The sequence below is a fragment of the Delphinapterus leucas genome, chromosome 2, assembly GCF_059928025.1.
Source record: "Delphinapterus leucas isolate spDelLeu-1000000601 "Yukka" chromosome 2, BTC_Dleu_Yukka2, whole genome shotgun sequence".
Taxonomy (NCBI): Eukaryota; Metazoa; Chordata; class Mammalia; order Artiodactyla; family Monodontidae; genus Delphinapterus; species Delphinapterus leucas.
The window spans coordinates 131154710-131182307 of NC_143130.1; the positions used below are offsets into that span (position 1 = coordinate 131154710).

At 42.9% G+C, this 27598-nt stretch overlaps 4 protein-coding genes across 7 annotated transcripts; 2 read left to right on the forward strand and 2 right to left on the reverse strand.

Moving 5' to 3' along the window:
* The first annotated feature begins 1334 nt into the window (after window positions 1-1334).
* On the forward strand, window positions 1335-16157 carry LRR1 (leucine rich repeat protein 1). Of its 3 annotated transcripts, none has more exons than XM_022570640.3 (4): window positions 1337-1593; window positions 4950-5051; window positions 7162-7883; window positions 13565-16157. In XM_022570640.3, the coding sequence occupies exons 1-4, from the start codon at window positions 1381-1383 to the stop codon at window positions 13803-13805; spliced, it is 1278 nt and encodes a 425-aa protein (XP_022426348.2). In that variant the 5' UTR covers window positions 1337-1380; the 3' UTR covers window positions 13806-16157. The 3 variants fall into 3 exon arrangements, with proteins under 3 accessions (XP_022426351.1, XP_022426348.2, XP_022426350.2); XM_022570642.3 differs by having other exon boundaries at window positions 1339-1593; window positions 4953-5051; XM_022570643.2 differs by lacking the exon at window positions 7162-7883 and having other exon boundaries at window positions 1335-1593; window positions 4953-5051.
* RPL36AL (ribosomal protein L36a like) lies at window positions 16028-17352 on the reverse strand. 2 transcript variants are annotated; one of them, XM_022570638.3, is made up of 2 exons: window positions 17228-17352; window positions 16028-16473 (listed from the first exon to the last, which is right to left on the reverse strand). In XM_022570638.3, the coding sequence occupies exon 2, from the start codon at window positions 16440-16442 to the stop codon at window positions 16122-16124; it is 321 nt and encodes a 106-aa protein (XP_022426346.1). In that variant the 5' UTR covers window positions 16443-16473; window positions 17228-17352; the 3' UTR covers window positions 16028-16121. The 2 variants fall into 2 exon arrangements, with proteins under 2 accessions (XP_022426346.1, XP_022426347.1); XM_022570639.3 differs by lacking the exon at window positions 17228-17352 and adding an exon at window positions 16802-17034.
* A 149-nt stretch (window positions 17353-17501) lies between these two features.
* Window positions 17502-22269, forward strand: MGAT2 (alpha-1,6-mannosyl-glycoprotein 2-beta-N-acetylglucosaminyltransferase). Its single transcript, XM_022570637.3, has one exon. It carries the CDS (start codon window positions 17914-17916, stop codon window positions 19252-19254), a length of 1341 nt encoding a protein of 446 aa, XP_022426345.1. The 5' UTR covers window positions 17502-17913; the 3' UTR covers window positions 19255-22269.
* On the reverse strand, window positions 18334-27424 carry DNAAF2 (dynein axonemal assembly factor 2). The gene is made up of 3 exons (XM_022570635.3): window positions 25000-27424; window positions 23065-23208; window positions 18334-22269 (listed from the first exon to the last, which is right to left on the reverse strand). Exons 1-3 carry the CDS (start codon window positions 27085-27087, stop codon window positions 21766-21768), a joined length of 2736 nt encoding a protein of 911 aa, XP_022426343.3. The 5' UTR covers window positions 27088-27424; the 3' UTR covers window positions 18334-21765.
* Window positions 27425-27598: the final 174 nt, after the last annotated feature.

Sequence of the window (27598 nt, forward strand, 5' to 3'; positions counted from 1 at the left end):
TTGTCCAACATTTAAAATGTTCCCAGCTCCCAACTTTTTCTACAGGTTCGGAGGTATATTTTAACATACTTGTTTACGCAGGTGTTTTATTTTTTTCATCTATGTTATTACCCACTCGAACAAAAAATAGGCAATTTCTATAAAGTCCAATTTCTTTGAAAATTCTAGGGTGTCGTTTTAGTTTAATCCTTTTTCTCTCTAGCCATAAGATTAACTGTTGGTAAATGCTGAGTAGTGCTTTCATGCTCTACAAGCAAGAATACTAAATAGGAAAAAAAGTAATTTTTTATTACCTTATCACCACTTTTCATGAACCAACTTTGTTTTTCAGAAGATAATCAACGGATAACCCTCTAGGTTCAAACTGTTGTACACAGAGACGCTCATTCAAGAATAAATCATTATATTGTCACGGTTGAAAAGTATTTTTGGACGCCATTTCACACTTGTGAAAGTACATCTTAGACAAAATGGAATATTTAATACAAATCTGGGACCAGCGAGAGGCGAGCACGCAAAATTTAAGTGGGCGAGACTACTACGACCCTAAGTGCGAGCGCCTCCCTCGCCCCACCCAGGGCCTGGCCCTTCTTTAATAAATGGAATAAGGAGTCCGAAGGGTATGCATCTGGGGTCTGGACGGTCTTTCCAAGCCTTAGATGCAGTTAAGCCAGCCACTCCATCCAACCCACTAGCGGTTGCAAAGTGGGAATTTGTTCAACAGGAATGGCCAAGTCAAATATTATCATATCAAGTTCCCTTCTAACGTAGCAGGTGTCGCCTCCGGAGCACCAAAAACAAAACAAAACACCAGCCCATCAGCGCCGGGAAATGTCGCGCCCCAACTGGCACTAGGCAACTCGCAAAGGGCCGAAAGTATGTAGGCAAAAAGGCTTCCCCGGTAACAGAGGAGCTGATGCCTTTCCTTAGGAAACTCAAGGACCCCACGTGTGCGTGCAGCGCATTAACGGTCAACAGCGGAAACTAGGACTCGGCCCCAAACTATAAGAGCTGCGGCCGTCAGCGCGCGCTCCCGGGAAAGGACGTGGCGCTCCCGGGAAAGGACGTGGCGCCCCCGCCGATCGCCGGTTTTGGGAGACGCGCGCCGGGTCCTCAGGTGGTCGGTGTCCGCCCTCCGCGCGCCGCAGCCACAGTGCGGACTTGACCCTGCAAGGGAGAGGGGACGCCGTCCGTCCCCGCAGGACTCGTGGAGCCGCTGTACAAAGAAACCGGAGACGTCGGCACCACGAGCAGGCAGGCAGATCCCTGAACAGCCGCGTGCTCGAGGACCCCGGCGGCGGCGCGGCGCGGCGCGGCGCGGCGGGAATGGGGAAGTTTCAAAGCCGAGAGGTGGCAGCTGGTTGCTGGAGCTACGGCGAGATGAAGTTGCACTGCGAGGTGGAGGTGGTCAGTCGGCACTTGCCGGCCTTGGGGCTGAGGAACAGGGGCAAGGGCGTCCGGGCGGTGTTGAGCCTCTGTCAGCAGGCGCCCAGGACTCAGCCGCGGCCCCGAGCGGGGGGCGAGCGGGGCGGCCGGCACCACGCCTGCCTGTTCATTTCCACTCTGAAGGACAAGCTCGGGACCCGCTATGAGGTGCGTGAAGCAGGCAGGTCAGGGGTGGCAGCCGGGCGCTCTTGCCCTAAGCGCCCGACTGTTCCCGAGGCTGGACTCCGTCTTAGGGGTTCCTGAGCGCCCGGCCCCCGAACCCCATGACCACCCGGACCCCGGCGTCTCCCTACGGACCCCGAGGAGGAACGATTTTGAGAGTGCACGTCTTATTTTTCTTGCCCATTTCTGCGACTTTGTATTGACAGCCTTGCTGTTTAGTTGCAGATAGCAGCCCCGCCCCTTTAAAGCCTTGGAAATTTCGGCCTGCTGGATTAAACTATAAACGAAGCCTCAGTCCAGTTTGGGGGAACTGTAAAATGACTACTCTTTGGTTCAGTAAATTCTGTTTCTCCACAGGCTTTTCGCTAGTTTTGTCTGTCTGTTGGTTTGTTTTGTTTGTTTTAAGGCTTTGTAGGGTGTTTCTAAGGTCATTAGGCCAGATTAGTACAGTAGTAAAGCAGTAATGCTTGGGTTGCATCTTGATATTTTTATTAAAGTTATTGGTTACTGCATCTCTCTCTCTTTTATTTCTCCTCAAATGTTTGATTTCCTAAGTCTTGATTTGTTAGGTCCAAGACTTTTTCGTATCTACCTAGCAGTAGTAAACCCTCCAGAAGAAGTTGGAAGTTGAAGTAGAATTTTTTGAAATAGAATTTTTAAAGCGCAAGTTTTATAAAATCCTTTTACGTTGATTACCAAGCACGTTATTTTGTGAAAATGACTGGAATACCTTTGTGCCTACTATGATAAAATTGAGGGGACAATTCATCACCCACCATTGCATCTGACTCTTGACTTTATACAATTTCTGAGATTATTTCCCTTACAGTGTTTTACTCCTCAGTGAATACTCATAGTTGAGGAAAGGAGTTATTGCTGTTTCATTCAGAGCCACGTAAATGTTCGATGTGAGTAGCTGAAAGTCTAAATAAGTCCCCCCTTTCCATGGAATCAATTCGTATAATTTTTCGAATTAAAAGGACTTTAGAAATCACCCAAATTTTAAAGGTTAGAAAACAGGTGACAAAAGCAAACTCATAACCAGAATTGGGTCTCCCTTTTCTCCCTGTTGTCTTCCCTAAAACCTATCTTTTCATGCCCAGCTTAGGTACTGCCTATTTTCGGAGTCTGTTATGATCTCTCCTTTAAAACTTTTACTGCACTACTAGTCAGTAGCTGACCTAACCAAAATTTTATTGTAAACTGCTAGTTGAAGACTTACTGTGTGCAGGGTGCAGTGCTAGATACTGTGGGAAATAAACCTGATTTAGTCACTGTTTTTCCAAGACCAGAAAGGGAGAAACAGAAACCACCACTTATGAAGGTGGGCTATGATAAGTGCTGTAATAAAGGTAGAAGCAGAGGAGCATAATATCAAAAATGAGATCAATTCTGATTAAAGGTCTTGAGAAAGTTTTGTAGAAGAGGTGGTGCTACAGGGCTTGGGACATAGTAGGTGTCAAGTAAACATTTATTGGTTGAATTAAGGTGGTTTTGTCCTGGGCCTTGAAGAGTAGGTATTAGTGCTCAGTATGGAAGTATCTTGGGGCTCTTTCTTACAACCCTCTACTCTTCTGTCCTGACTTCAGCTGTCATCCATTTGACTGCGATTTCCAAATATGTTCTTTAGCTAGTCCTCTCCGTTAACTTCCAACTTGAGCCAGCTACCTACTGGAAATCTTCACTTGGATGTGTAGCAGTATTTCAAACTCAAAATATCCCCAGATTAATTTTCCTTGCCATCCCTAACCCTGCTTTTCTGACAGTCTTCTGCAACCCTTTAAGTAGTATTCTGCCCCATCCAGGCACCTTAAAGCCTTTCCCTCCCCACATCCAATATATTATTGAATTCTTTCAATTCTACTTCCTAGGTAGCTTTCATATTTTCATACCTCCTTCCATCCCAGCTGTAATCTAAATCACCATTGTCCCTTGCCTCGCTAGTTTCTTAAAGGATCTTCCTACTTCTACCGTTGTCTTTTTCCACCCCATTCTCCCCGTCCCAAAGTTCATTCTTACACTGTAGTTAAAGGAAGCTTTTCCAAATGTAGACCTAATCATGTTCCTATCTTAAAGTCAGTCAGTGGATATCACTGTTCCTAGGATAAAATCCAAAATTCTTAATACGGTTTACAAAATCTTTCACCATCTAATCTCTGTTTACCCCTCTAGGCTCACCTGCCTCTTTTCACTGGATCTTTCAGGTGCACTGAACATCTTTCAGCTCCTCACAGCTACCAAGCTGTCTTACCTTCAAGGCTTTGAACACATTGTTCCATCTTCTTGGTATGCTACCCGCTGTGTCTTCCCCCAGTATCTTCAGTTGCCTAACATCTCTTAATCCTTCATTCTTACCTTTAAGGTCACTTTCATACCCCTTTGCTAATAAGGTCTTACAGCAGCCTGTATTTCCCTTCTTTTAATATTTGTTATGCTTGTAATTACTTGTTTAATAACTGTCTCTTATGAGATTGCCAACTTGATTAGTGTAATTACCATGCTGGTCTTACTTACCACTGTTGTCCCAAGCCCCCTGTCATAGTACCTGGTACATAGTGGCTTCTCAATAAATAGTTGTTGCATTGAAGTCTGAAGCAGAAGCAACGTTAGTCATTAAAAATTTTTGAGCAGCTGTTAAGTGTCAGTCACTTTTCTGGCTCCAGGGAAATAAAGGTGAACAAAGGAGACAAGATTCCTGCTTTCACTGAGTTTATATCTTGTGGGAGGCATGCCCACCCCAGACTAATGGGCTGAAGTTAAGAAAGCAAGTAGCTGCTATTGGCAATGGGAGAAAAGAAACATTCTCCTCAAACACAGGGGTTTCTGTTTTTGAAGAAGAAAGAGTTACTGGACAGGTAGAACAATCATGTCTCTTTTTGTGGCTGCATCGGGTCTTCGTTGCAGTTTGCAGGCTTCTCATTGTGGTGGCTTCTCTTGTTGCTGAGCACAGGCTTTAGGTGCATGGGCTTCAGTAGCTGTGGCTCGCGGGCTCTAGAGCACAGGCTCAATAGTTGTGGCGCACGGGCTTAGTTGCTCCACGGCATGTGGGATCTTCCAGGACCAGGGCTCAAACCCGTGTCCCCTGCATTGGCAGGCGGATTCTTAACCACTGCACCACCAAGGAAGGCCCAGAACAATTATATCTTACCAGATGCTAGATAAGGAGTGTAAATACCCCAAAAACCACCCAAACAAAAACCTTTAAATCTTAAAACCACAGAACACCCAGACTTAAGAACTAAAGGCCAAACCAAACCTGGCAAAGTGACTGGCACATTCTAGTTGTAATAAATATTGAATAACAGTACCTGGTTTTGTCCTTTTTTCCCATTGGTTTTAAGCAGCTAAAGGAGAACATTGAGCAGTTCTTCACCAAATTTGTGGATGAGGGGAAAGCCACTGTTCGGTTAAAGGAGCCTCCCGTGGATATCTGTCTAAGTAAGGTATGGTATTAAAAACGTTAATGCTTAGGTTGGTTGACTGTAAAGAGAATAGAGACTCTTTTAGGATCCTGATACCCACATAGCTGAACAGAGACAGTCACTTGCTGGTACGTTTGAAGAAGTGACGGCAGTTTCCCTGGCATGCATGTATGGCCTCTAAAACGGCAGAGTCAGTCTCAGAAAAGTTGCCCAGGATGGGAAGGAAAACTGGGTTTGCTTCTGTGCCCAAGATGGAGCCTCAGGGTGTTCTTAGACAGAACTCTATAAGGCAGGTGGCACAGGTCTACGTTTTGCCAGCTGAATCACAGGTGATGAATCTAAATTTGGTGTTAAAAAGAAAGAATGAAATACAATTAGAAACACTTCAGGGGGTATTTTACTTACTATAATCACTTTTTAAAATACATAAACCATTAGAATAAAAAACTGTTTCCTTCTTTGCCTTACCTCACTTTTTCCTTTTCCCCCTTCCCAGAGGGTAGGAGCAGTGATTTGTTCAACCTTGCGGTATCCTTAACCCCAAGGCACGTGCTTTGTAAACATTAAAAGTTTAATAACTGTTTAAGGTATTTGTATTGAATGGAGGTGTTTTGTCCTACCTCCTCCTGTTCTTGTGGTTTTTCATTTTCTCTTATATTCAGCCTATCTTTCCACTAACTCCTACCTAAAAACAAGCAAGCTGAGAGGTCTTACCAATTAAGAAAGTAGAATAGACAAATTTCTGGAAAATCAAGGCTAAATCTATTGGCTCCACTTTCTTGCTATCTCTTTTGACCTCTGCTTTCACTGGTTACTCACAAAACACTGCCTCAGAGATCAGTGATCTCCCTCCTATTTGCCAAATCACATTGCCGTTATTTCTTATCCTTTTTGAGCTCTGTAGAACTCGACACTGATGACCACTCTGGACCTACTGGCTGGACTACTTCACCCAGGTCACCAGACTTTCCTCACTCCACTTGACTGTGTATACTGCTGCCAAAATAGCTCTTGTCATGTAATTCTCAACTCAAAATTCTTCAGTGATTTCCCACAGCCTGATCATTCTATCCTCCTTACCTTGGCATCAAGCTCATCTGTAATCTATCCCCGTACTATATTTCTCCTCTTTTACTGCTCTACAAAGCTCCTACATTCCAACCAAATAGGATCATATACTTAGTTTCCCAAACTTGCTGAAAGTTCACTAGTCCTTCACATATAAATTTTACGAAACTTCTAAAGTATCCTGCAAGTATTAGTTATTTTTATTGATGACTTAGTTCACATACCACTTTATTAGTGATTTCTATGTCCAGCTGGAAGCAGTCTCTTGCTTTTGATGTTTTCTAGTACTTTTGGCATTGAGTGCTATTTGGCCTTGCTTTTTTTTTTTTTTTTTTTTTGCGGTACGCGGGCCTCTCACTGTTGTGGCCTCTCCTGCTGTGGAGCACAGGCTCCGGATGCGCAGGCCCAGCGGCCATGGCTCACGGGCCCAGCCGCTCCACGGCATGCGGGATCCTCCTGGACCGGGGCACGAACCCGCGTCCCCTACATCGGCAGGCGGACCCCCAACCACTGCGCCACCAGGGAAGCCCTGGCCTTGCTTTTGACAGGGCCGTTGCTTTTCACAATTCCTAGTGTTTGTGAATAACCCCCCCTAGGTGTTTTGCAGTGCACCGCACTACCTTATTCTATCTCAGAGGCACTGGAGATTTGGGTCAGTTCATCTTTTCTTTTTTTTTTGACTTTGGTTACTAAGTTTAAGTAACTTTTTTTGTGTTTTTTTTTTTTGGATTATAGTCGTTGGGTCAGTTCATCTTAAACCCAAATCTTAAGTGGAATCTTTTCATGCTTTCCTGTTTTATTTTATACTCTTATGGTTCCCCTGTGAACAGTTTTATTTAGCGTATGTCTCTCAATATAATTTTTTCAAAAACGTTTAAAGTTTTTTGTATCTGTATTGAAATTTAGTGAAAATAGAATACTAAAAAAACTTGTACAGCCATTTTCAATAAATGATTGCATGATTTGCATATATAACTTTACAGACTTTGTTTAGGATAGATTAGCATGGATGCATTATCTAAAATGGAATTTATAATTGTACAACTTATTTTTATGTATTCAGGCCAATTCCAGCAGTCTAAAGGGTTTCCTTTCAGCTATGAGACTGGCTCACAGAGGCTGTGATGTTGAGGCACCACTTTTAACCTTCACACCAGTGAAGACTTCAGAATTTGAAAAATTTAAAACTAAAATGGTTATCACATCCAAAAAGGACTATCCTCTAAGCAAGAACTTCCCCTATTCTCTGGAACATCTTCAGACTTCTTATTGTGGGCTTGCCCGGGTTGATATACGTATGCTTTCCTTAAAAAACCTTAGAAAATTAGACTTGAGTCACAACCATATAAAAAAGCTTCCAGCTACAATTGGAGACCTCATCCACCTTCAAGAACTTAACCTGAATGATAATCACTTGGAGTCATTTAGTGTAGCCTTGTGTCAGTCTACACTCCAGAAGTCACTTCGGAGTTTGGATCTCAGCAAGAACAAAATTAAGGCACTCCCTGTGCAGTTTTGCCAGCTCCAAGAACTTACAGATTTAAAACTTGATGATAATGAATTGATTCGACTTCCTTTCAAGATGGGACAACTGACAAACCTGCGTTTTTTGTCAGCGGCTCGAAATAAGCTTCCGTTTTTGCCTAGTGAATTTAAAAATTTATCTCTTGAGTACTTGGATCTTTTTGGAAATATTTTTGAACAACCAGAAGTCCTTCCAGTTATAAAGCTGCAAATGCCATTAACTTTATTGGAATCTTCTGCGCGAGCCGTACTATATAATAGGTAAGCCTTCGATAGCATCCTGGTATTCTCATCCTCAGAGTAACAAGGTCTTTAACATAGCTTATGCCGCTGTGCACAATGACGCTTTGCTCCGGTGGCCGTCTTGCTGTTCCTTACCTCTGCTTAGAATGCTTTTCCTCCAGAAAGTCTCATAGCTTACTTTCTCACTTCAGTTCTCTGCGCAAGTGGCACCCCAGAAAGGTCTTTCCTGACTACTCTATCTAAAGTTTTATCCCCCACCCTCTTACATTGCTTGATTTTTTTTGTCATAGGATTTATTACCTGGAATGATACATATTTTTTAACATTTGTTCGTTTTCTGTCAGATATTCTCACTAGAATGTAAGATCCATGAGGGCTTGGACTTTGCCTTATTCTCCACTATTTCCCTTGGGTCTAAAATGTACTATCTATCCCCCATACCTGCAATATGTTAGGGAATGAATGAATGAAGAATGAGTGAGTGAGTGAGTGAGTGAGTGAGTGAATGAATAAATCAATGAATGACATTGTTTCTCAGAGTTTGGTTCCCTGACCAGCAGCATCAGCATCACCTAGGAATTTGTTAGAGGTGCAAGTTCTTGAGCTTCACCTCACACTGGCTGAATCAGAAATTCTGAGGGTGGGGTCCGGCTCTCTGTGTTTTAACAAGTCCTCCAGGTATCTCTGATACAGTCTAAAAGTTTGAGAACTCCAATCTGACATAGTGGTAAAGTGTGCTCTTTGGAGTCAGACTTAAGTGTGATTTCTGGCTTCACCCCTTAGTGTGGCTTTAGCAAGTTATTTAACCTCTTTGATTGAATCTCATCTGTGAAGCAGGAACAATAATACCCACTTTACAGAGTTGTGAAGATAAATGATCTAATGTAATGGCAAAGCATTTGGCATATAAGAGGACTCAGTAGCTCCTGGTTCTCTTCCCTTGTCTTTGAACACTAACTGCAGTTGGTCATGAGACACCAAACTCCAGTTATTCATTTTATTCAGGCTTTCATATAGGAGTGGAAGCTAAGATGTGAACCAAATTACTATTGAGTGCTTATAAAATGGTAGGAACACCATATTTTGAAGAATAGATTCTTAACTTTTTTTTAGTGGGGAGAGACTCTTAGAAAAATGACAGAAGTTATGGGCCTAGAAAAATGCACACATGAATAAACACAGACTTTTGCGTACAACTTTATAATGCTCATAGACCCCACTGAAACCCAAGCGAGTCTTTCTTCTTCACCATCCCTAGCTTAAGAGCTCTTATCCTAAAGCAGTGGTTCTCAAATTTTACTTCACATTTAGAATCACCTGAGGAGCTTCAAAAAATCCTGATGGTTAGTCCCCACCCCAGACTTATTAAATCAAAATGTTTGGGAGGGGACTTCCCTGGTGGCACAGTGGTTAAGAATCCACCTGCCAATGCAGGCAACACGGGTTAGATCCCTGCTCCGGGAAGGTCCCACATGCTGTGGAGCAACTAAGCCTGTGCACCACAACTACTGAGCCTGCACTCTAGAGCCCGGGAGCCACAACTACTGAGCCCGCGTGCTGCAACTACTGAAGTCCGGGTGCCCTAGAGCCTGTACTCTGTAACAAGAGAAGCCCGCGCACCGCCATGAAGAGTAGCACCCGCTCACCACAACTAGAGAAAGCCCATGTGCAGCAACGAAGACCCAACTCAGCCAAAAATAAATAAATAAAATATAAGTAAATTTGAAAAAAAAAAAAGAATGGGAGTAGGACCCAGTATTTTTCTAACTCCCCAGGTATTCTAATGCATGGCCAGCTAGGATTAAGAACCGCAGCTTGCTTCTCAAACTTTAAGTGCATTCACATCACCTGGGAGTCTTGTTTAGCAGATTCTGTTTTAGAGGTCTGTAGTAGAGATCTGCTTTTTTTTTAAATTTATTTTTATTTTTAGCATCTTTATTGGAGTATAATTGCTTTACAATGGTGTGTTAGTTTCTGCTTTATAACAAAGTGAATCAGTTATACATATGTTCCCATATCTCTTCCCTCTTGCCATATCTCTTCCCTCTTCCCTATCTTCCCTCTTCCCATATCTCTTCCCTCCCACCCTCCCTATCCCACCCCTCTAGGTGGTCACAGAGCACCAAGCTGATCTCCCTGTGCTCTGCGGCTGCTTCCCACTAGCTATCTGTTTTACGTTTGGTAGTGTATATATGTCCATGCCACTCTCTCACTTCGTCCCAGCTTACCCTTCCCCCTCCCCATATCCTCAAGTCCATGCTCTAGTAGGTCTGTGTCTTTATTCCCATCTTGCCCCTAGGTTCTTCATGACATTTTTTTTCTTAGATTCCATATATACGTGTTAGCATGCGGTATTTGTCTTTCTCCTTCTGACTGACTTCACTCTGTATGACAGACTCTAGGTCTATCCACCTCACTACAAATAACTCAATTTCGTTTCTTTTTATGGCTGAATAATATTCCATTGTATATGTGCCACATCTTCTTCATCCGTTCATCTGTCGGTGGACACTTAGGTTGCTTCCATGTCCTGGCTATTGTAAATAGAGCTGCAGTGAACGTTTTGGTACATGACTCTTTTTGAATTACGGTTTTCTCAGGGTATATGCCCAGTAGTGGGATTGCTGGGTCGTATGGTAGTTCTATTTGTAGTTTTTTAAGGAACCTCCATACTGTTCTCAATAGTGGCTGTATCAGTTTACATTCCCACCAACAGTGCAAGAGAGTTCCCTTTTCTCCACACCTTCTCCAGCATTTATTGTTTCTAGATTTTTTGATGATGGCCATTCTGACTGGTGTGAGATGATATCGCATTGTAGTTTTGATTTGCATTTCTCTAATGATTAATGATGTTGAGCATTCTTTCATGTGTTTGTTGGCATTCTGTATATCTTCTTTGGAGAAATGTCTATTTAGGTCTTCTGCCCATTTTTGGATTGCCTACATTCCAGGCTAGGCTGCTAGTCCATGAACTACACTTTGAATACAAAGGCTCTAAAAGTAACTAAGGGCTCATTGTTTTAAGGCAGTGATCCTCAGAAGTTGAGAGTGCATCACAATCATGCTTATTGTAACACAGTACTTACTAAAGCAGATTGCTGGTCCCCACCCTCAGAGATTCTTACTCAGTAAATTTGGAGTGGGGATGAAACTGCATCTGTAACAAGTTCCAAGGGAATGTTGATGCTGCTGCTCAGGGGACCACACTTTGAGAAACACTGGTTTAAGGCATTGACTCTTAACTAGGAGTTGAGAATTACCTATTAAATGACAATACATGTAAGTACCTAGAACAGTGTCTTGTTCATAATAGGTCCCAATAAATACTTATTGGATGTATAAATACAAGTAATTTGCTTCTCTGGCAATTAAAAACCAATGTTGTTATCATTAGTTTTGGAGGAGTTCCTAAATAATATAGATGAGAAATATATATCTAGATTTTCTGGTAATCTAGGTCCTAGATTCTACCTCAGACCAACTAGTTCAGAATCTCCAGAGATGGACCCCTATTGTATGTCATATATTTTTTTAAATCTCCAGAAGTGATACTGATGATTCAGGTTAAGACCACTGATTTGTGAGAAACATGTGGTGTCTTTTGGAAATGTACTTCTCCCGAGTTTCTTGTTCTGTGTTTTCTCTGAGACTTACATATGAAAAAAAAATAATATATTGTACTTATTCAAATTTGAAAATTATGTCCAAATGAGAAATACTATAAATGGTTACTGATGATTTGAAAAGATCATAACAGATTGGCTAAGGTGACTCTAATCTTTACTAAAGTATAATTTTGCATGTTTTGAGCTCCCTTGTTTTAAAAAGAATATAGATCCAAAGCCATGAGAACAGCATCTGTTATCTAGCTATTGATAAATTGTCCTAACTGGGACTTCCCTGGAGGCACAGTGGTTAAGAATCCGCCTGCCAATGCAGGGGACACGGGTTCAATCCCTGGTCTGGGAAGATCCCACGTGCCGCGGAGCAGCTAAAGCCGTGCGCCACAACTACTGAGCCTGCACTCTAGAGCCCGCGAGCCACAGCTACTGAAGCCCGCACACCTAGAGCCCACACACCAAGAGAAGCCACCGCAATGAGAAGCCCGCGCATTGCAACAAAGAGTAGCCCCCACTCATCTCAACTAGAGAAAGCCCTCGTGCAGCAACAAAGACCCAATGCAGCCAAAAATAACTAAATTTATTTTTTTAAAAATTGTCCTAACTACTGGTTATAAACATAAAGTTATAGTCTATTAGAAAAATATGTTGTAACTTAAATTATGTTGGATAGAAAGTACAGTTTTTAACTGTTTCCTGTTTCCTTAGACTATAACCAATAGCCTGGAATGTAAACATTGTTACTTACACAAGTAAGTAACTTGTGAAAAAAATTGTTACTTACACAAATAATAAATTCTTACATGTGAAAAAATTAAAAATTGCAAACAAGGCCAATACCAAATCCCTTAGGAAGAGTAGGCCACTATTTTTGATTTGATGTTTATTTTTTCAGACTTTTCTAATAGGGTTTTAAACTCCAGTTTAAATTATAATAGTAGGTTTTATTTATTTGTTGAAAAAATCTGAACACCTATTATGTGCCAGCCTAGGTACTAGAGAAACAACAAAGAGAACAGTGTGGGGGAGACGCAAAGTGATGGCGGTATGGTTGTGTTTAGGGTGGAGTAGCGGGCTGGGAGGTGGGCAGGCAACCTCAAGAAACTGTCTCTTAGTGTCTTGTAGATGAGGGTTTTGAGTTTGACTTGATTTGATTTTTTTTTTTTTGACTTACTTGGATTTTAATTGTATTGGGCGCCATTGAAATTTTAAGCAAGAGGGTGAATGAATTTAAGCAAGGTTAAATTGCTTACTTGGCTACTAAAGTAAAACTAATGTCCCAAACAACATGTGTTTTAAATTTGTTTCACACAGTTTAAAATTCCCTTTTGAACATTTGATGCCTATGAGAGTATATGGATTGATTGATTGATTTTTAAATTAATTTATTTTTGGCTGCGTTGGGTCTTCGTTGCAGTGTGCGGGCTTCTCATTGGGGTGGCTTCTCGTTGCGGAGCATGGGCTCTAGGCACGTGGGCTTCAGTAGTTGTGGCTCGCGGGCTCTAGAGCACAGGCTCGGTAGTTGTGGCACACAGGCCTTAGTTGCTCGGCGGCATGTGGGATCTTCCCAGACCAGGGCTCGAACCCGTGTCCGCAGCATTGGCAGGCGGATTCTTAACTACTGTGCCACCAGGGAAGCCCCTATATGGATTTATTTAAATAAATGTTTCTTCACAGATAGAACTGAGTAATTCTCTCATTATCATTTATAAGAATTGTATGACAGAGCCATACGTTTAAATTATGTTACACTGGTCATACAGTATAATTATATAAAGGACAGATGGCTCTTTCATTGTATTCAGTGGGTTATGCTAATTAAGTGGCGGTGCTAAAAGATACTTTATGGAGTGGTATAGATCCTCTTAGGTTTACAAAATATGTCATATGCTGTTACTTAGTATATTTTCCCCATTTGTACCAGTTAGGAAAATAAAACAATATACTGAGTTAATTAATAGAGTAATTTTATTTTTCCATTGTTATAATTTCAGTGTCCAGTAATTCATGTCCTAATACATGAAGTTTTGAATCTAGTAACACATTAAAAACTATTTTTAAAATATTTTTTTCCAATAGGATTCCATATGGCTCTCATATCATTCCTTTCCATCTTTGCCAAGATTTGGATACTGCAAAAACGTGTGTTTGTGGAAGATTCTGTCTAAGTTGTTTTATTCAAGGAACTACTACCATGAACCTACACTCTGTTGCTCACACTGTGGTCTTAGTAGATAATATGGGTGGTACTGAAGCACCTGTTGTCTCTTACTTCTGTTCTCTAACCTGTTATGTAAATTCCTGTGATATGTTAATGTAATAAGTGATACCACAAAAAGAAATTTCATTTAGTTACAGGCCAATTTGGGACTCACTTATTGTTTACATGTCAAATTGGAGCAAGGGAAGCTGTTCGTGGGTTTTGTATACTTGCTTGAGGGGAAAAATGTGTTAGTGTAACATTTTCGATCATTTGGCTGTAATATCTTAATTTCATTAAAACCTAATTTTATTGTGGTGTTAACTTTTATCAGCTTATTGCAGTTGTGTTATTTCAGCCTAGTGTTTCCAGAATGGGTTGTGGGGCTATTTTTTAATGTTAAAACAGATATTGATCCCAACGACTCTGGTCATAGAATTTTCTTATCAGTTTTCATCTTGCGTTTCAGTTAAAGAAATTGAATTTCTAGGACTTCCCTGGTGGTCCAGTGGCTAACACTCTGCTCCCAGTGCAGGGGGCCCAGGTTCAATCCCGGGTCAGGGAACTAGATCCCATATGCCATAACTAAGACCCAGTGCAGCCAAATAAATAAATATTAAAAAAAAAAAATTGAGTTTCTGTATGCAGAAAATATACTTTGCACTAATATAGTCTAAACTGTAGTGAGAACTTGTTTGATATGAAACTACATATAAGTTTTTAAGCACTTTTGTGTTTTTCAGGTATATTATTCTAAATATATATGGAATTTTATATTCACCATACATAAAGTAGGAGTTGCTTTGGACAGACTTAAGCTTTTACAAGTTTTCTAATATTAATTCCATAATCTTTGTTGTGATTTCTAAGTTTTTTAATTTTTAGGGCTGGAATGAGGTTTTGGGGTTGGGTGGGAGTAGCAGAAAATTGCTACGTTTACTAAGTTCTGTATTATATGAGGGTGGTTCTTTTTGTTTTAGTCACTTAATATGTTTAAGTTTTTTAATTAAAAAACTGATAGCAATATATCAGCCACAATATACCAGCTAAAGGATGATTAGGATTTGAACTAGAGCAGAGGATATATAAAAGGAACCAACTTAAAAGAATCTTGGAAAATGGAAGCAGAACTGTTTCATTCTCCTCATTCCCACTGTCTCAAATCAGCCTCTCTCCTAGATCACTGCAACAGTGTCAGAACTAGCCTCTGGGAACAAAGGAGGGGAAAGAGTGTAAGTATCTGGAGAAAAATCCTCTCTGTGAACCTAGATCGGGGATTTCCAGCCCAGGCTTTATACTGCCTTCTAAAAGTTAATTCATTTTTGCTCTTTAAAACTAAGAATTCTGTAATTAAGTATCTTAGGATTTTCTGAACTCATAAATTGGTGAGACATTGCCTGAAAATATTATAAAACTATATTAAAACATGGTTCTTTAAAAAGTGAAGTTTTGTGGCATAGTTAAAATTTAGTGCATATCTGATTTTTACATGTTCCTGTAGAAAGACAATTATTTCTTCATCAATAAATGTAGATATAAAAGTCTGTGTTGGGGGGCTTCCCTGGTGGCACAGTGGTTGAGTCCGCATGCCGATGCAGGGGACACGGGTTCGTGCCCTGGTCCGGAAAGATCCCACATGCCGCGGAGCGGCTGGGCCCGTGAGCCATGGCCGCTGAGCCTTCGCGTCCGGAGCCTGTGCTCCACAACGGGAGAGGCCGCAACAGTGAGAGGCCCGCTTACCGCAAAAAAAAAAAAAAAAAAAAAAGTCTGTGTTGGGAATAAGTGCCCACCATGTTATTCCTACACCCTAGCCCTTTGCATTCTTGCTCATCTACAAGCCATCCCCATTGTAAGCATCTTAGCCTAAAATTCATATACAAAAAGCAGGGTCTTTATTTTTGGCTGCATTGGGTCTTTGTTACTGGGCACGGCTTTCTCTAGTCGCGGTGAGCGGGAGCTACTCTTCATTGCAGTGTACGGGCTTCTCATTGGATGGCTTCTCTTTTTGCGGAGCTCGGGCTCTAGGCGTGTGGGCTTCAGTAGTTGTGGCGCATGGGCTTAGTTAGTTGCTCTGCAGCATGTGGGATCTTCCCGGACCAGGGCTTGAACCTGTGTCCCCTGCATCAGCAGGTGGATTCTTAACCACTGCGCCACCAGGGAAGCCCACCTTCTTTTTATATAAATACAAGATGCCAATTCTTGTGGAACTAAATTTAAATAATGAATTTGATAAGAGGATGAACCTTAGTTCACTTACAAATAATTTACCATTATTTCTTTAATTTACAACCAAATTAGACATGTGATTTTACTTATATTTTAAAAAATACAAAAGATTTGAGTAAGAATATCACTGTATTTATTCTCATACAGGCAATTTTTCTATAACTTCAACATTTTGCTCTCAAAAATAGAAGAACAAAAGATTCCCAAAGCTTAGAACTGGATCACTTGGCCCTTTCTCTTCTTATCTCCTCCGAGTTCAAAATGCTTGCATCTCTTAATGGCCAGCATCCTCTTGGACCTGCAGTTGGGCTCAACACATTCAAGCCTCAGTACGATCTTCTTTGTGGTTTTAGCCTTCTTCCGGAAAATTGGCTTTGTTTGCCCACCATAGCCACTCTGCTTCCGATCATAGCGCCTCTTTCCCTGGGCATACAGGGAATCTTTGCCCTTCTTATACTGGGTCACTTTGTGAGGCTGATGCTTTCCACACTTCTTACAGAAAGTCCTTCGGGTTTTAGGTACATTGACCATCTTTGCAGTAGAGGTGTCTTCACGATGAAAACTGTTGTAAAATATTTAAAATACGGCAGTAAACGTTAAACATTTTGAAAATTCAAGTGTTTTATAAATATTTATAGGAAGATAACATTACACAAGTCAGTAACGTATAATTGCACCAAGTATTCTTTTTCCGTATGAGTAAACGCACATATACGTGCACAGCTTTTGGGAATCCTTAAATTATTGGAGCATTTATAGAATGAAACTCACTGAAAAACAGCAAGAGCAGAAACACAGGGACGCCCAGTACAGTTTCCCCCACAAAGTGGGTTCCTCTGGGGCTTAATTTACCGTGGCTGCCCAACAACTAAAGCGTAGTGGTGTGATACCTGATTTTCTTCGGCAGAGAAAGCAGGCCGAGGCTAGAGTTTATTTTCGCCTCTCCGCGCACTCTCTCCCTCCATGTTTTAGCTCCCGGGCATGCCCGACTCGGGGCGCGGTGTAGAGCCACCTCCACGGCCCGCCCCGTCCCTTCTCCGAGGACCGCATCAGCCTGGTTTCACTTTTCCCTCCGAAGCATCGTCATCCTTTCCTCAGCAGCCCTGAAGGCTGACGTGTCCCTAATGAGTGTCTCCCGGCCCAGCAGCCGCCATGCGAGAGCCCCTTTCCGGAAGGAAGAAGCCCGTTTTTGAAATCCACCAACCAAGGCGGCGGGCCTCGCCCTCCCTCTCCTACCAGGGCCCACACGGCCCAGCCCTGGATCCTGAGCACTGGGGACTCCAGCTGGAATCGCCACCGCCCCGCACCCCGCTTACCTGGAAAACCCGCGTCCACGCTCCGGCTTCGTTCTGCTCACGCCTCACTGGAAAGGAAGGAACGCCCCGGATGTAGGAACTGAGCCTGAGCGACCGCGCTGCGGCCCAATAGGCAGCGGGCGGCGACGGCCGTGCGTCTCCAGACTCGACCGGGAAGCGCCAACCGACGGCCCGAGGGGCGGGGCGGAGGGGTGTGGGCCCGGGGACCGCGGCGCTCGGCGGGCCGGTCGCTGGTTGTCAGGACAGTCGCCGCCGGAGTGGGGCGAGGGTACGTCCCTCGGTCTGGGACGTCCGGGGCCCCGTAAAGATGAGAGCACAGAAGACGCAGGGCCGCTGGAAGCGCAGGTAACGGAGCCGGGGTGCGGTGGGGCCGCGACAGGCTTCTTCCCGGACCCGTGCTGGATGGAGAGGACCGAGGCGACGCCGTGCCGCGGCTCCTAGCGGCGGGGCCGGTGCCCGAGCTGCAGCTGCCAGGCGACGATGTGTGGAGCCCGGGCGGCGCGGGGGAGCTGAGAGCCTTCGGGCCCCAGAACCCCCGGGGCCCGGGATGAGTTAGCGAGGACAGCCGCGGGGGCCAGTTCCGACTGCTGCAGGCCACGGCCGCCGCCCGCCCGCCCCTTCCGCGCCGGAGCCTCTAGCTCCTTTCCGCGCCCGTCTGCCTGCCTGCGCTCCTGGCGCCGGAGACCATGAGGTTCCGCATCTACAAGCGGAAGGTGCTGATCTTGACGCTCGTGGTGGCCGCTTGCGGCTTCGTCCTCTGGAGCAGCAATGGGCGACAAAGGAAGAACGAGGCCCTCGCCCCGCCGCTGCTGGACGCCGAGCCCGCGCGGGGTGCAGGCGCCCGGGCCGGGGACCATCCCGCCGTGTCCGTGGGCATCCGCCGGGGCTCCAACGAGTCGGCGGCTCCGCTAGTCGCGGCGGCCCCGCACCCCGAGGTGGACAACCTGACGCTGCGGTACCGGTCCTTAGTGTACCAGCTGAACTTTGACCAGACGGTGAGGAATGTAGGTAAGGCCGGCTCCTGGGCCCCCCGAGAGCTGGTGCTGGTGGTCCAGGTGCACAACCGGCCTGAATACCTCAAACTGCTGCTGGACTCACTTCGAAAAGCCCAGGGAATCGACAACGTCTTCGTTATCTTTAGCCATGACTTTTGGTCGACCGAGATCAATCAGCTGATTGCTGGAGTGGATTTCTGTCCGGTTCTGCAGGTGTTCTTTCCTTTTAGTATTCAGTTGTACCCCAACGAGTTTCCCGGCACTGACCCCAGAGATTGCCCCAGAGACGTGGAGAAGAATGCAGCTTTGCAGATGGGATGCATTAATGCTGAATATCCCGACTCCTTCGGCCATTATAGAGAGGCCAGATTCTCCCAAACCAAACACCACTGGTGGTGGAAGCTGCATTTTGTATGGGAGAGGATCAAAGTCCTCCGAGACTATGCTGGCCTCATACTTTTCCTAGAAGAGGATCACTACTTAGCCCCTGACTTTTATCATGTCTTCAAAAAGATGTGGCAATTAAAGCAGCAAGAGTGTCCTGAGTGTGATGTTCTCTCCCTGGGGACCTATACTGCCATTCGCAGTTTCTATGGCATTGCTGACAAGGTAGATGTGAAAACGTGGAAATCCACAGAGCACAATATGGGTCTGGCCTTGACCCGGGATGCCTATCAGAAGCTGATTGAGTGCACAGATACTTTCTGTACTTACGATGATTATAACTGGGACTGGACCCTTCAGTATTTGACTGTATCTTGCCTTCCAAAATTCTGGAAAGTGCTGGTTCCTCAAGTTCCTAGGATTTTTCATGCTGGAGACTGTGGTATGCACCACCAAAAAACCTGTAGACCATCTACCCAGAGTGCCCAAATTGAGTCACTCTTAAATAATAACAAACAGTACCTGTTTCCAGAAACTCTAACTATCAGTGAGAAGTTTATGGCAGCCCTTTCCCCACCTAGGAAAAATGGAGGGTGGGGAGATATTAGGGACCATGAACTCTGTAAAAGTTATAGAAGACTGCAGTAAAAAATCACAATTACAAAAGCAAAAGTAGTGACAGTCTTCTATTTTTGATATTTGTCCAAACAGAATATACAATTGAATAAAAGGGTTTAGGAACTGGTTTCTGCTTTAGTACAACAACAACAGAATTCTCGTAAAAGGTGTCCCAATATAGTAATCTTTTCCTTTTATGTCTGATTAAGATGTAAAACAAGTTTTCATTTTGAGAATTGGGTTTTAAAGCTCAATGTGTATCTGCTAAAGGTAATCATTATTGTTAATTGATAAGAAAGGAGAAATTTTATTTAAATTGCATCTATTAATCTTTTTATCCGGAACTTTGTACACTTTTCCACATTCAAGACTTCTTTTAAGTACAGCAGAATTTATTTAAAATTGTCAAATTAGTAAAAAGTATTACAATGAAATTGTTAAGAGTATTAATGGAACAAGCCCAGCTTCACTCTTGACACAGTTACTAGGAAGGAATTGCTTCACTGGTTTTATAACTCGAAAGTTATGTTAAACACACTGTCAGAACAGAGTCATTTTCAGTATTAAAGATTCCTGTATTATTGTGTTAAGATTTGCCTGTGCTTTGGAACCTTCATAGAACACACTTTCTTTTGGAATGTATTTGATTGATAAGAAAGTTTAAACACTGTTTTCACCTCAATGTAGAAATACAGTGGTTTTTTTTTTTTTTTAGTGCTGCCAAAATAAAATACTCATTTTTGCATAAAAAGATTCCTGATCATTTTGCAGAATAAATTTTTACACCAAAATCCAGTAAAGACATTCTACAAGGTTTAAAGTTAGCATTACGTATTATCTGTACATTGTGTAACTGAGTTTGAAATAAAGAAAACCCAGCTCTTGACAGTGCATCCCTTTGGAAGAAACTGGCTTTCAAATTAGCCAGGCATAGATAATGAGCAATAAAAAGCTGCTGTGTAAGTGAAGTACAGCCAGAAATGATACAAAGTTCAGTCCTGACAAAGTGAAACATGTTCTAGTGCCAGCTTTATTTTAACAGAAATCATACTTTTTAAAAGGACAGACAGTAAATAATAGAAAGCAGGCTTAAAATTTACTCCATATTTAATATGAAAGTTTTCCTTAACAGTATATAATTGTATTCAATCATAAATATAGACTACTTTCTGTGTAGGTACTGCAATAGTCATTTCAATCTAAGAAAACTGTGTACCTAATGGACAGTCTCAAAACTATTATTCCATCAAATTAAGATTCCTATTATGGTTGAAAAATGTATATGGTCATCTACAATGGAGCAAATAGTTCTCTTGCTTTATGAGCTACCTTTATACTGCCCTCAGCCCTCTGGTTCCAGGTTTTACTGGGGTTATAAATGTAAATCAGAATGAACTGCTAGGCTTCGTACCAGTTTTTGGTGCTCTGACCTGACCTCCCTAGTTCAAAGGACTAAAGAAATTAGTTTCCGGGACTAAGGTAAGGCCAGAGGTTTGAATTAGTAGCTGTTTTTGGAACAGAAATAGATCAGCTCAAGGCCTTGGGGTCAGCGATTAGATCAACAAATATTTTCCTTTCTATATTGTCTTTCATGTTGTCCTAAAATTTTTTGTGAGGAAAAAAAAAATCTGTTGGGATTTTCTCCTGGCCTCAAATAAAAATACTATTCCACAAAATTCATAACTTAGCCACTGTTGATAAATTACCTGCTGCCCTCTTTTAGGTGTTATAAAAGAAATTCATTAGAAAACACTAGCTCTTGTTGTTTTCATGTAATAATATAATGAAGACAATTTTCCTATTGGAGCAAATTCTTAGACAATTTGTCCTGTTCTAAAATTTGTAAATTAATTCTATAAAACCAAGGAATGTTTGAATAATTTCCAAAACATTCTTTTAAAATTTTGAATTTTCAAGGTCATTAACAAATAATCTGTTATTTATATATATATGTATACACACATATATATATACATGGTGACATATATGAGAAGAGTAAAATACACAGTTGAAGCAAAAATACTAAACTTCAGTGTATTTGTATTGTTTGGATCATTTAATATTGGTTAGTAAAGTTCTTTCAGAATCTCTATGACAAGCATAAGTACATCCTATTTAGTGAGACTTATAAATGCATAGTTTTGAGATTCTCCTCCCACCAACACATGCACTCTAGTGTGCTTCTAGTTAATTGCATTCTTTAGAAATACTCTGTGACAGACACAACTTTTAATGAGTATTTATTTTGAAATTTTATTAAAGTAATGGCAAACAAAAGCCAAAAACAACACAGAAGTAAATATAAATAGGTTGTATTAAAACTAAATGTTTAACTATTAGAAAAAATATACATCAGAGGAATCACAAAACTTATTTCCATAATTAAGGAAGCTTTGTATAAACTCTACATGCAAAAAAATAAATAGCTTCAGTTTCCCTATGAGAATAAAAATTGCAAATTTTACACTTTCTTGAATACCTTTGGTTTTAAGATAGTAAACAGAGAGTCTATTTTTAGTTAAATTCTAAGATGATACAGAATTAATCCAAGTCATAAAGCAAAGAATTCTGAAAACTGAATGAGCAATGAGTCACATGATCTTTAATAATCTGCACACGACCATCCTGCATATTGGTTTCCTTTATGTTGTCAAAACCAGGTGTATTGTGAACTTCAGTTTTGTTCAGTAATGAAGACAGGTGATCTCCATCTAATTCTTTCTCTTTAGTTATTACTGGTTCTTTTAAATTATCTTTTTCATCATTTGAGTGAACAGCACTTTTGTCTTTTATAAATTCAGGTTCCATTTTTGACTCAGGTTGCTGAGACTTTGCAAACGGCTTTTGAGAAACATCAAGGGCCCCTTGTTGCAAGCATGCAACTGAACCACAACTGTCTGTTTCTAGTACTTTGACTGCTACAGATGAATTGGAATCAGCTGAGGTAGTAGCATGCTGTAGACTTTCTTTTTCAGTTAGATGACTTCCTTCATTGACTCTTTCTTCCGTCTCATGAAGCTGCTCAGAGTTACTACATTCTTGCAACTATGTCAGGAGAAACAGCAAATTAATAATTCTTTGAAACAAATAGAAAAGTAAATTGTACCCACTGGAAACTTTTTTAAGTTGTGATGGAATAACCCAGTAGACTTACAGATAGGCCCTCTGGCTTCCCCCTCAAAGTCATTCTCCAAATGCTGCCAGTCATATTTTAATCATACAAACCTGGCATTGATTCTCTGATTAAATACTTTCATTGACCCTTCATCTCTTTCAGGATAAAATAATCCTGGCCTACAAACCTTTTAACATGGCCTATAAAACCCATTAGCAGTCATTCTTATAAGGGCATTCTTGAATTTTCTTGTATTTCTGTGATTCTTTAGAGCCTCTTTCCCCTGAATTCACATTACAAGTCAATTGTCCTAGTTACTCATTTGTGTCCAATACTGAAGACTATAAAAATAACCAAACTTAAGTTCAACTAGAAAGAATGAACAAACTGGATGACATAGTTCCCATGGTTTGAGAGTCAAAAAAAAAAGCTGTTTGTCCCTGGACTAATACTCATAATTCCCAATGGTTAGTTTCTCTCCATTCCTCACTGAACAGATTAAAGGATTAAAGGATTAAAGGAGACAACGTAAGTGAAAAGGAACTGCAGATGTTTAATAGTAAAATACATACAAAAAAGTCTTCGTTCCTCTTAACATCACTCTTCCCAGCCATCATGTCCACTTAGTTTAAAGTTATGATATAAAGAAATCAAGAATTAAGTTATTTGTTAGGCTTCAACCTTGTCCCAAATCACGACTCTATAGAGCCCACCAAAATCCTTACCTTTGCATGTATTTCAATCTTACTATCAGTAACCTGAAGAACTTCAATTAATGGTGGGGTTAGGGGCATTGTCTGTTTGAATGGAGGGCTCAGGACCTCTTCAAGAAATTCATTAACGTTTTCTTCACTGACAAATAACCTTTCCTAAAATAAAAAGAGAAAAAAAAATTCTACCTTATTGGTCATACTTGACAGAGTTGTATCTAAAAACAGCTCATAAAAGTTCTCACACAGTTCAGAATTGCACTTTTAAAATGTTTATTTTAATGTTATCCCTATGCTGTTTTGGCAAAAGAAAACTGAGTATTGTACAGAGCAATAAGAACAGCAAGAGTACATGCATATATAGGAAAAGACCCTAGAAGACAAGTCTTAGTTCCTTTTCTAGGTCTCTATTAAATCTGAGGTATGTTTTCCCTCCAAGTAATCTTACTTACAAATTATCTTCCCTTTTTTTCCCCTCTATTTTGTAAGAATAACATCACCTCTAGAGTTATAAATGCGGTCCAAGCTAGAAAATGTAATTTAATTTTAGAACACTTCCTAATGAGTCAGCAAAAGATACACAGGCAGGATCTATTTAAATTTTGTGTGACCAGTTTGCCTTTTAGTTCTTGGCTAGGTAAGAAAATACATTCTTTAGTATTCTCTCAAATGCTTGTCCATATAGTTTTTTTTCCCACACTGTGAGTTATTTTCACATTTATTAAAACAATTCCAGGAAAACGACTGCCCTTTCCTAAATTTCCCCTTCTGATGACATAAACAGATAGCCGATTTCATATTTTATATTCTCACAAAGTATTCTACCTAGCCCTGGCTATTTACTTTACCATTTTTGGAGGTTTTCAAATTAACCACTTCTCACAGAAGATACACCTCATAAAATAAAAATTTAACTTATTAGCAAATTTCTAGAAAAATACAGGAAGAAATAAAACTTCCTGGCAGGTTAAAGCCCAAGGCCCCAAACTTAATTTTTAATATATAATCTGTGCAACTAGTGTTGTGAATTTAACCCTTGAATATCTTAAAAGAGCTAAAAAAAATTTACATGTAACATTGATACAAACCTCAATCAAAAATACCAATTAATTGTTCACTTATGAGTTTAAAAAGTTCTATAGAACGTCAAACTTTTTTTTTTTTCCAGTATTTGCCAATAGTACTGGAATATTGAATCTCAAGATCCTCAGTAATCTGAAAGGTATAGTAGCAACTACAAAATGATATCCTAGGTAAACCTGATAATGCACAGCCCCAGTTTTTGCCCAAAAGAGATGTAGCTGATGTGATGTTGGTACCAACAAAGGCTTATATTACACTTTGTTAAATGCCAGCCATTGTGCCAAGTACTAGCAGGGAACAGATTAAAACAGATGCAAAAAGAGGTAATTTCAATGTAATATAACGCCCACCAGAAGACAACCCCACCAATATCAGCGACTGAAATTAAGCAGCACCATATAGCCGAGAGAGGGCAAGGGATTTAGATTCACACCTGCGAGTTCGTTTTCCTACAGAAGAACTGTGTGGCACAGGCTGAGTTACTTTTGCTCTCCGGAAGTAAACGATTTACTTTCTAAGGTTGGAAAAAGCTATTTACCAACTTAAAATATGGCCATAATAGAATGCCTCTTAAACCTATTTGTGTCACAACCCCTTTGAGAATATGACTAAAGTTACAGCCCTTCTCAAGGGCAACTGTGAAGATTTGAAACCCATCCACCAGAGAGGATGCGTTAAGTTGTTTTTTGTTTTTTTTCAATATGCGTTTAAGTGTACTTAACATCTTTCATCAAGTGCATCAATTTCAAGTCATCAGGAGAGAAGTTATAATGGAAAATCCTTTGTTTAGGATAAACTGAGAGTGTGCCTGTGATAGCAAGTGGAACAGAAAATTTCAAATATTAGGACTCTAGAAAGAACTGTTACCTCCAAAGAATCGTTGTTTAAACCATAATACCACTCTCTCCACTGTCCATGGCACTCTGGAGATTTGGCCAGTCCTATCACTGCATTGTTTGAAGAAATGCTAACCACTGGTTCTTTGGTATTCAACTTATTCTCTGGAGTAAATTGCAAAAAGAAGGAATAATAAACTAAGTCTTGGGTGGAGAAGGACAATTTGTACCAGAGGGGGGTCACTTCCCCTTGAAGACTTTGAGGCTGGATCCAAGGCACTTGAATGAGCAGAGTCAGGGATTCTTCATCCTGATTACACTGCAAAGGCGGGCACAGAGGTTCCCCGCGGTCGGTCCCGGGACCACTCATGGCTCGATCAGCTGGCTCCCTGCGGGTGCCTTCCGGGGCCTCCAGCGCCTCCACGCCGAGAGTTCGGCGCGCACTCACTTTTCCTGCAGAAGACCCCCTGTCAAGGTCCCCGGATGAAGTACTAGGAGCGCCTCCGCCACCGTCCCCAGGTGAGTTCCCAGCTCCGGGAGGCGGCTCCTCCCGGATGCCTGTTGTTGATCTCTCTTGCCCGCTGAAATCCCGCTTTTCGGGTGCTGAGACGTGCTCCCCCCCGGTGGCGTCCGGGGTGGTGATCCCGGCGTCTGCAGTCCAACTTCGGTTGGGATCCGAGCCTCCGTCCGCCCCACCAACCCCCGCCGGGCCCGCCTGCCCCTGGTGAGCGGAAGCGCATGGCGCGCAGTCAGTTCCGGGCCGGTCGGCGGCCTCTTCCGGGGTCGCGGCGGGCTCCGGGTGCGTGGCGGTCAGCGCCACAGGTAGCGTGACCACCAGCTGCCGCCGGGCCTTGTTGAATTGCGCCTTGCCGCAGCTGTCATCCACCGGGTACGGGAGCGAGAGCCGCAGCCGGTAGTCGGGTTTCCTCGAGTCGAGGCACAGCAGCTTTCCCGTCACCTCCAGCGCCGCCTGCTCGGCCGAGCGCAGCAGCGGCAGCTCGATGGTGACCACGAGCTCCTGGGGCACAGTACTGGGGGCCGAGTCCCGAGAGCAGCGGTAATCCTGGAGGTCCACGTGGTGGCGCTGCACCACGCTGTAGCTAGGCTCAGTGGGGGCGGGCTGCAGGACGGCCTCCGGATGGGAGGGCGCCTGGGGCCTGGGGATCGCAGCGCTCCCGGAGGCCTCCGGGTACCGATACGGGTAGGGGAAATCGGGGAGAGGGCTCTCCGGCTCCCCCTCGGGCCGGGCCGGGGAGCCCCCGGGCAGGGGCGTGCGTAGCACGGCGGCCTCCGGGGTCCCCTTGTACTTGACCTTCAGGATCTTGGCATTCCTGCGGTCCAACTTCACGCCGAACTGCTTCTCCACGGCCTCCAGGGCCGTGGCGTCCAGCATCTGGCGGAAGCGCTCATGGCGTCGGGCTAGCGCAAGAGCGTCTGGGTGGAAGACGACGTCGTAGACGGTGTAGCGGCTTCCGCGGCCCCCAGCGTACTCGCGGCCCGGCGCCAGGCTGTAGGGCAGAGACCACTGGCTGCCGGATGTCGCGGCCCTGGAGCCGGGCCGGCTGCTGGGCGCGCACACCAGCGCGTTGCTGCACACGTTCACGAAGCAGCGCCGGGTCCCATCCAGGCTGGTGCGCAACACGTGGCCCGGTTCCGGGTGCACGAACCGCACCTCCACTCCGCGCTCACGCTCCAGGGCCGTGATTTCCTCCTCGTAGCGCCGCCGGTTCTCGGGGTCCGTAAGCTCCTCGGCGTACTCGGAGAACATTCGCCGGAACTCCGGGTCCTGGAAGGCGGAGGTGAGCTGTTGGACCTCCTCTCCGCTCAGGTCCAAGTCTTCCAGCGGCGAAGAGGCTGCCGCCTTGGCCATGCTGCCCCTCGGCTCCTTGCCCAGGAGCCAAGGGAGATGAATCTGAGACCGAGTGGGAGGAACGCGTCGTAGAGTCGCTGGTCTGCGGAGAGTGAGGCGGCGGAGGTCTGTAACCGCCAGAGAATTGAGCCTCGGGCAGCGTGTGCTCGTTGCCATAGTGACACCACCAACAGCCGGGAGGAGGGGCAGGAATAGGGGTGACGGAAATATCAGAAATAGCCTTAGTTTCTTCAAACCAACATTATGCATTTTTTAGATTCCTGTGCCATGGTGCAGTTACCTCTGCAAAATAACCATCTGAATAATTGTCATAATTAACAGCATCATGTACGTTATCCATTGTTCACAACACTTCAAGGTAGACCTAATCCCCATTTCACAGATGAGAAGATAGGGCCTGAGAACTTACCTGACGAAAGTTACAAAGCTAATACATTCACAAGCTGTGATTCTAACAACTTTATATGCTTTATTCACTTCGCTAAACCAGCATTTCAGTCTCCTAGATATTTCACCAATTTGCCCTGTTTACAACTCTCATTTGGTGCAAGAGATATTATGGGCAGGCTATTCATAAATAGCCAATGACCAGGAAACATGACTTCGTTAATAATAAAAATGCAAATATAAGATACTACATATCACCTATCAAAATGGAAAAGGCTTTTTTTAAAAACAATTTCCTTGGAGTGGTAGAATTATATTAATAAAACCTTTCTAGAGAGTAGTTTGGTAGCTGTATAAAAAGCCTTTAGAACAT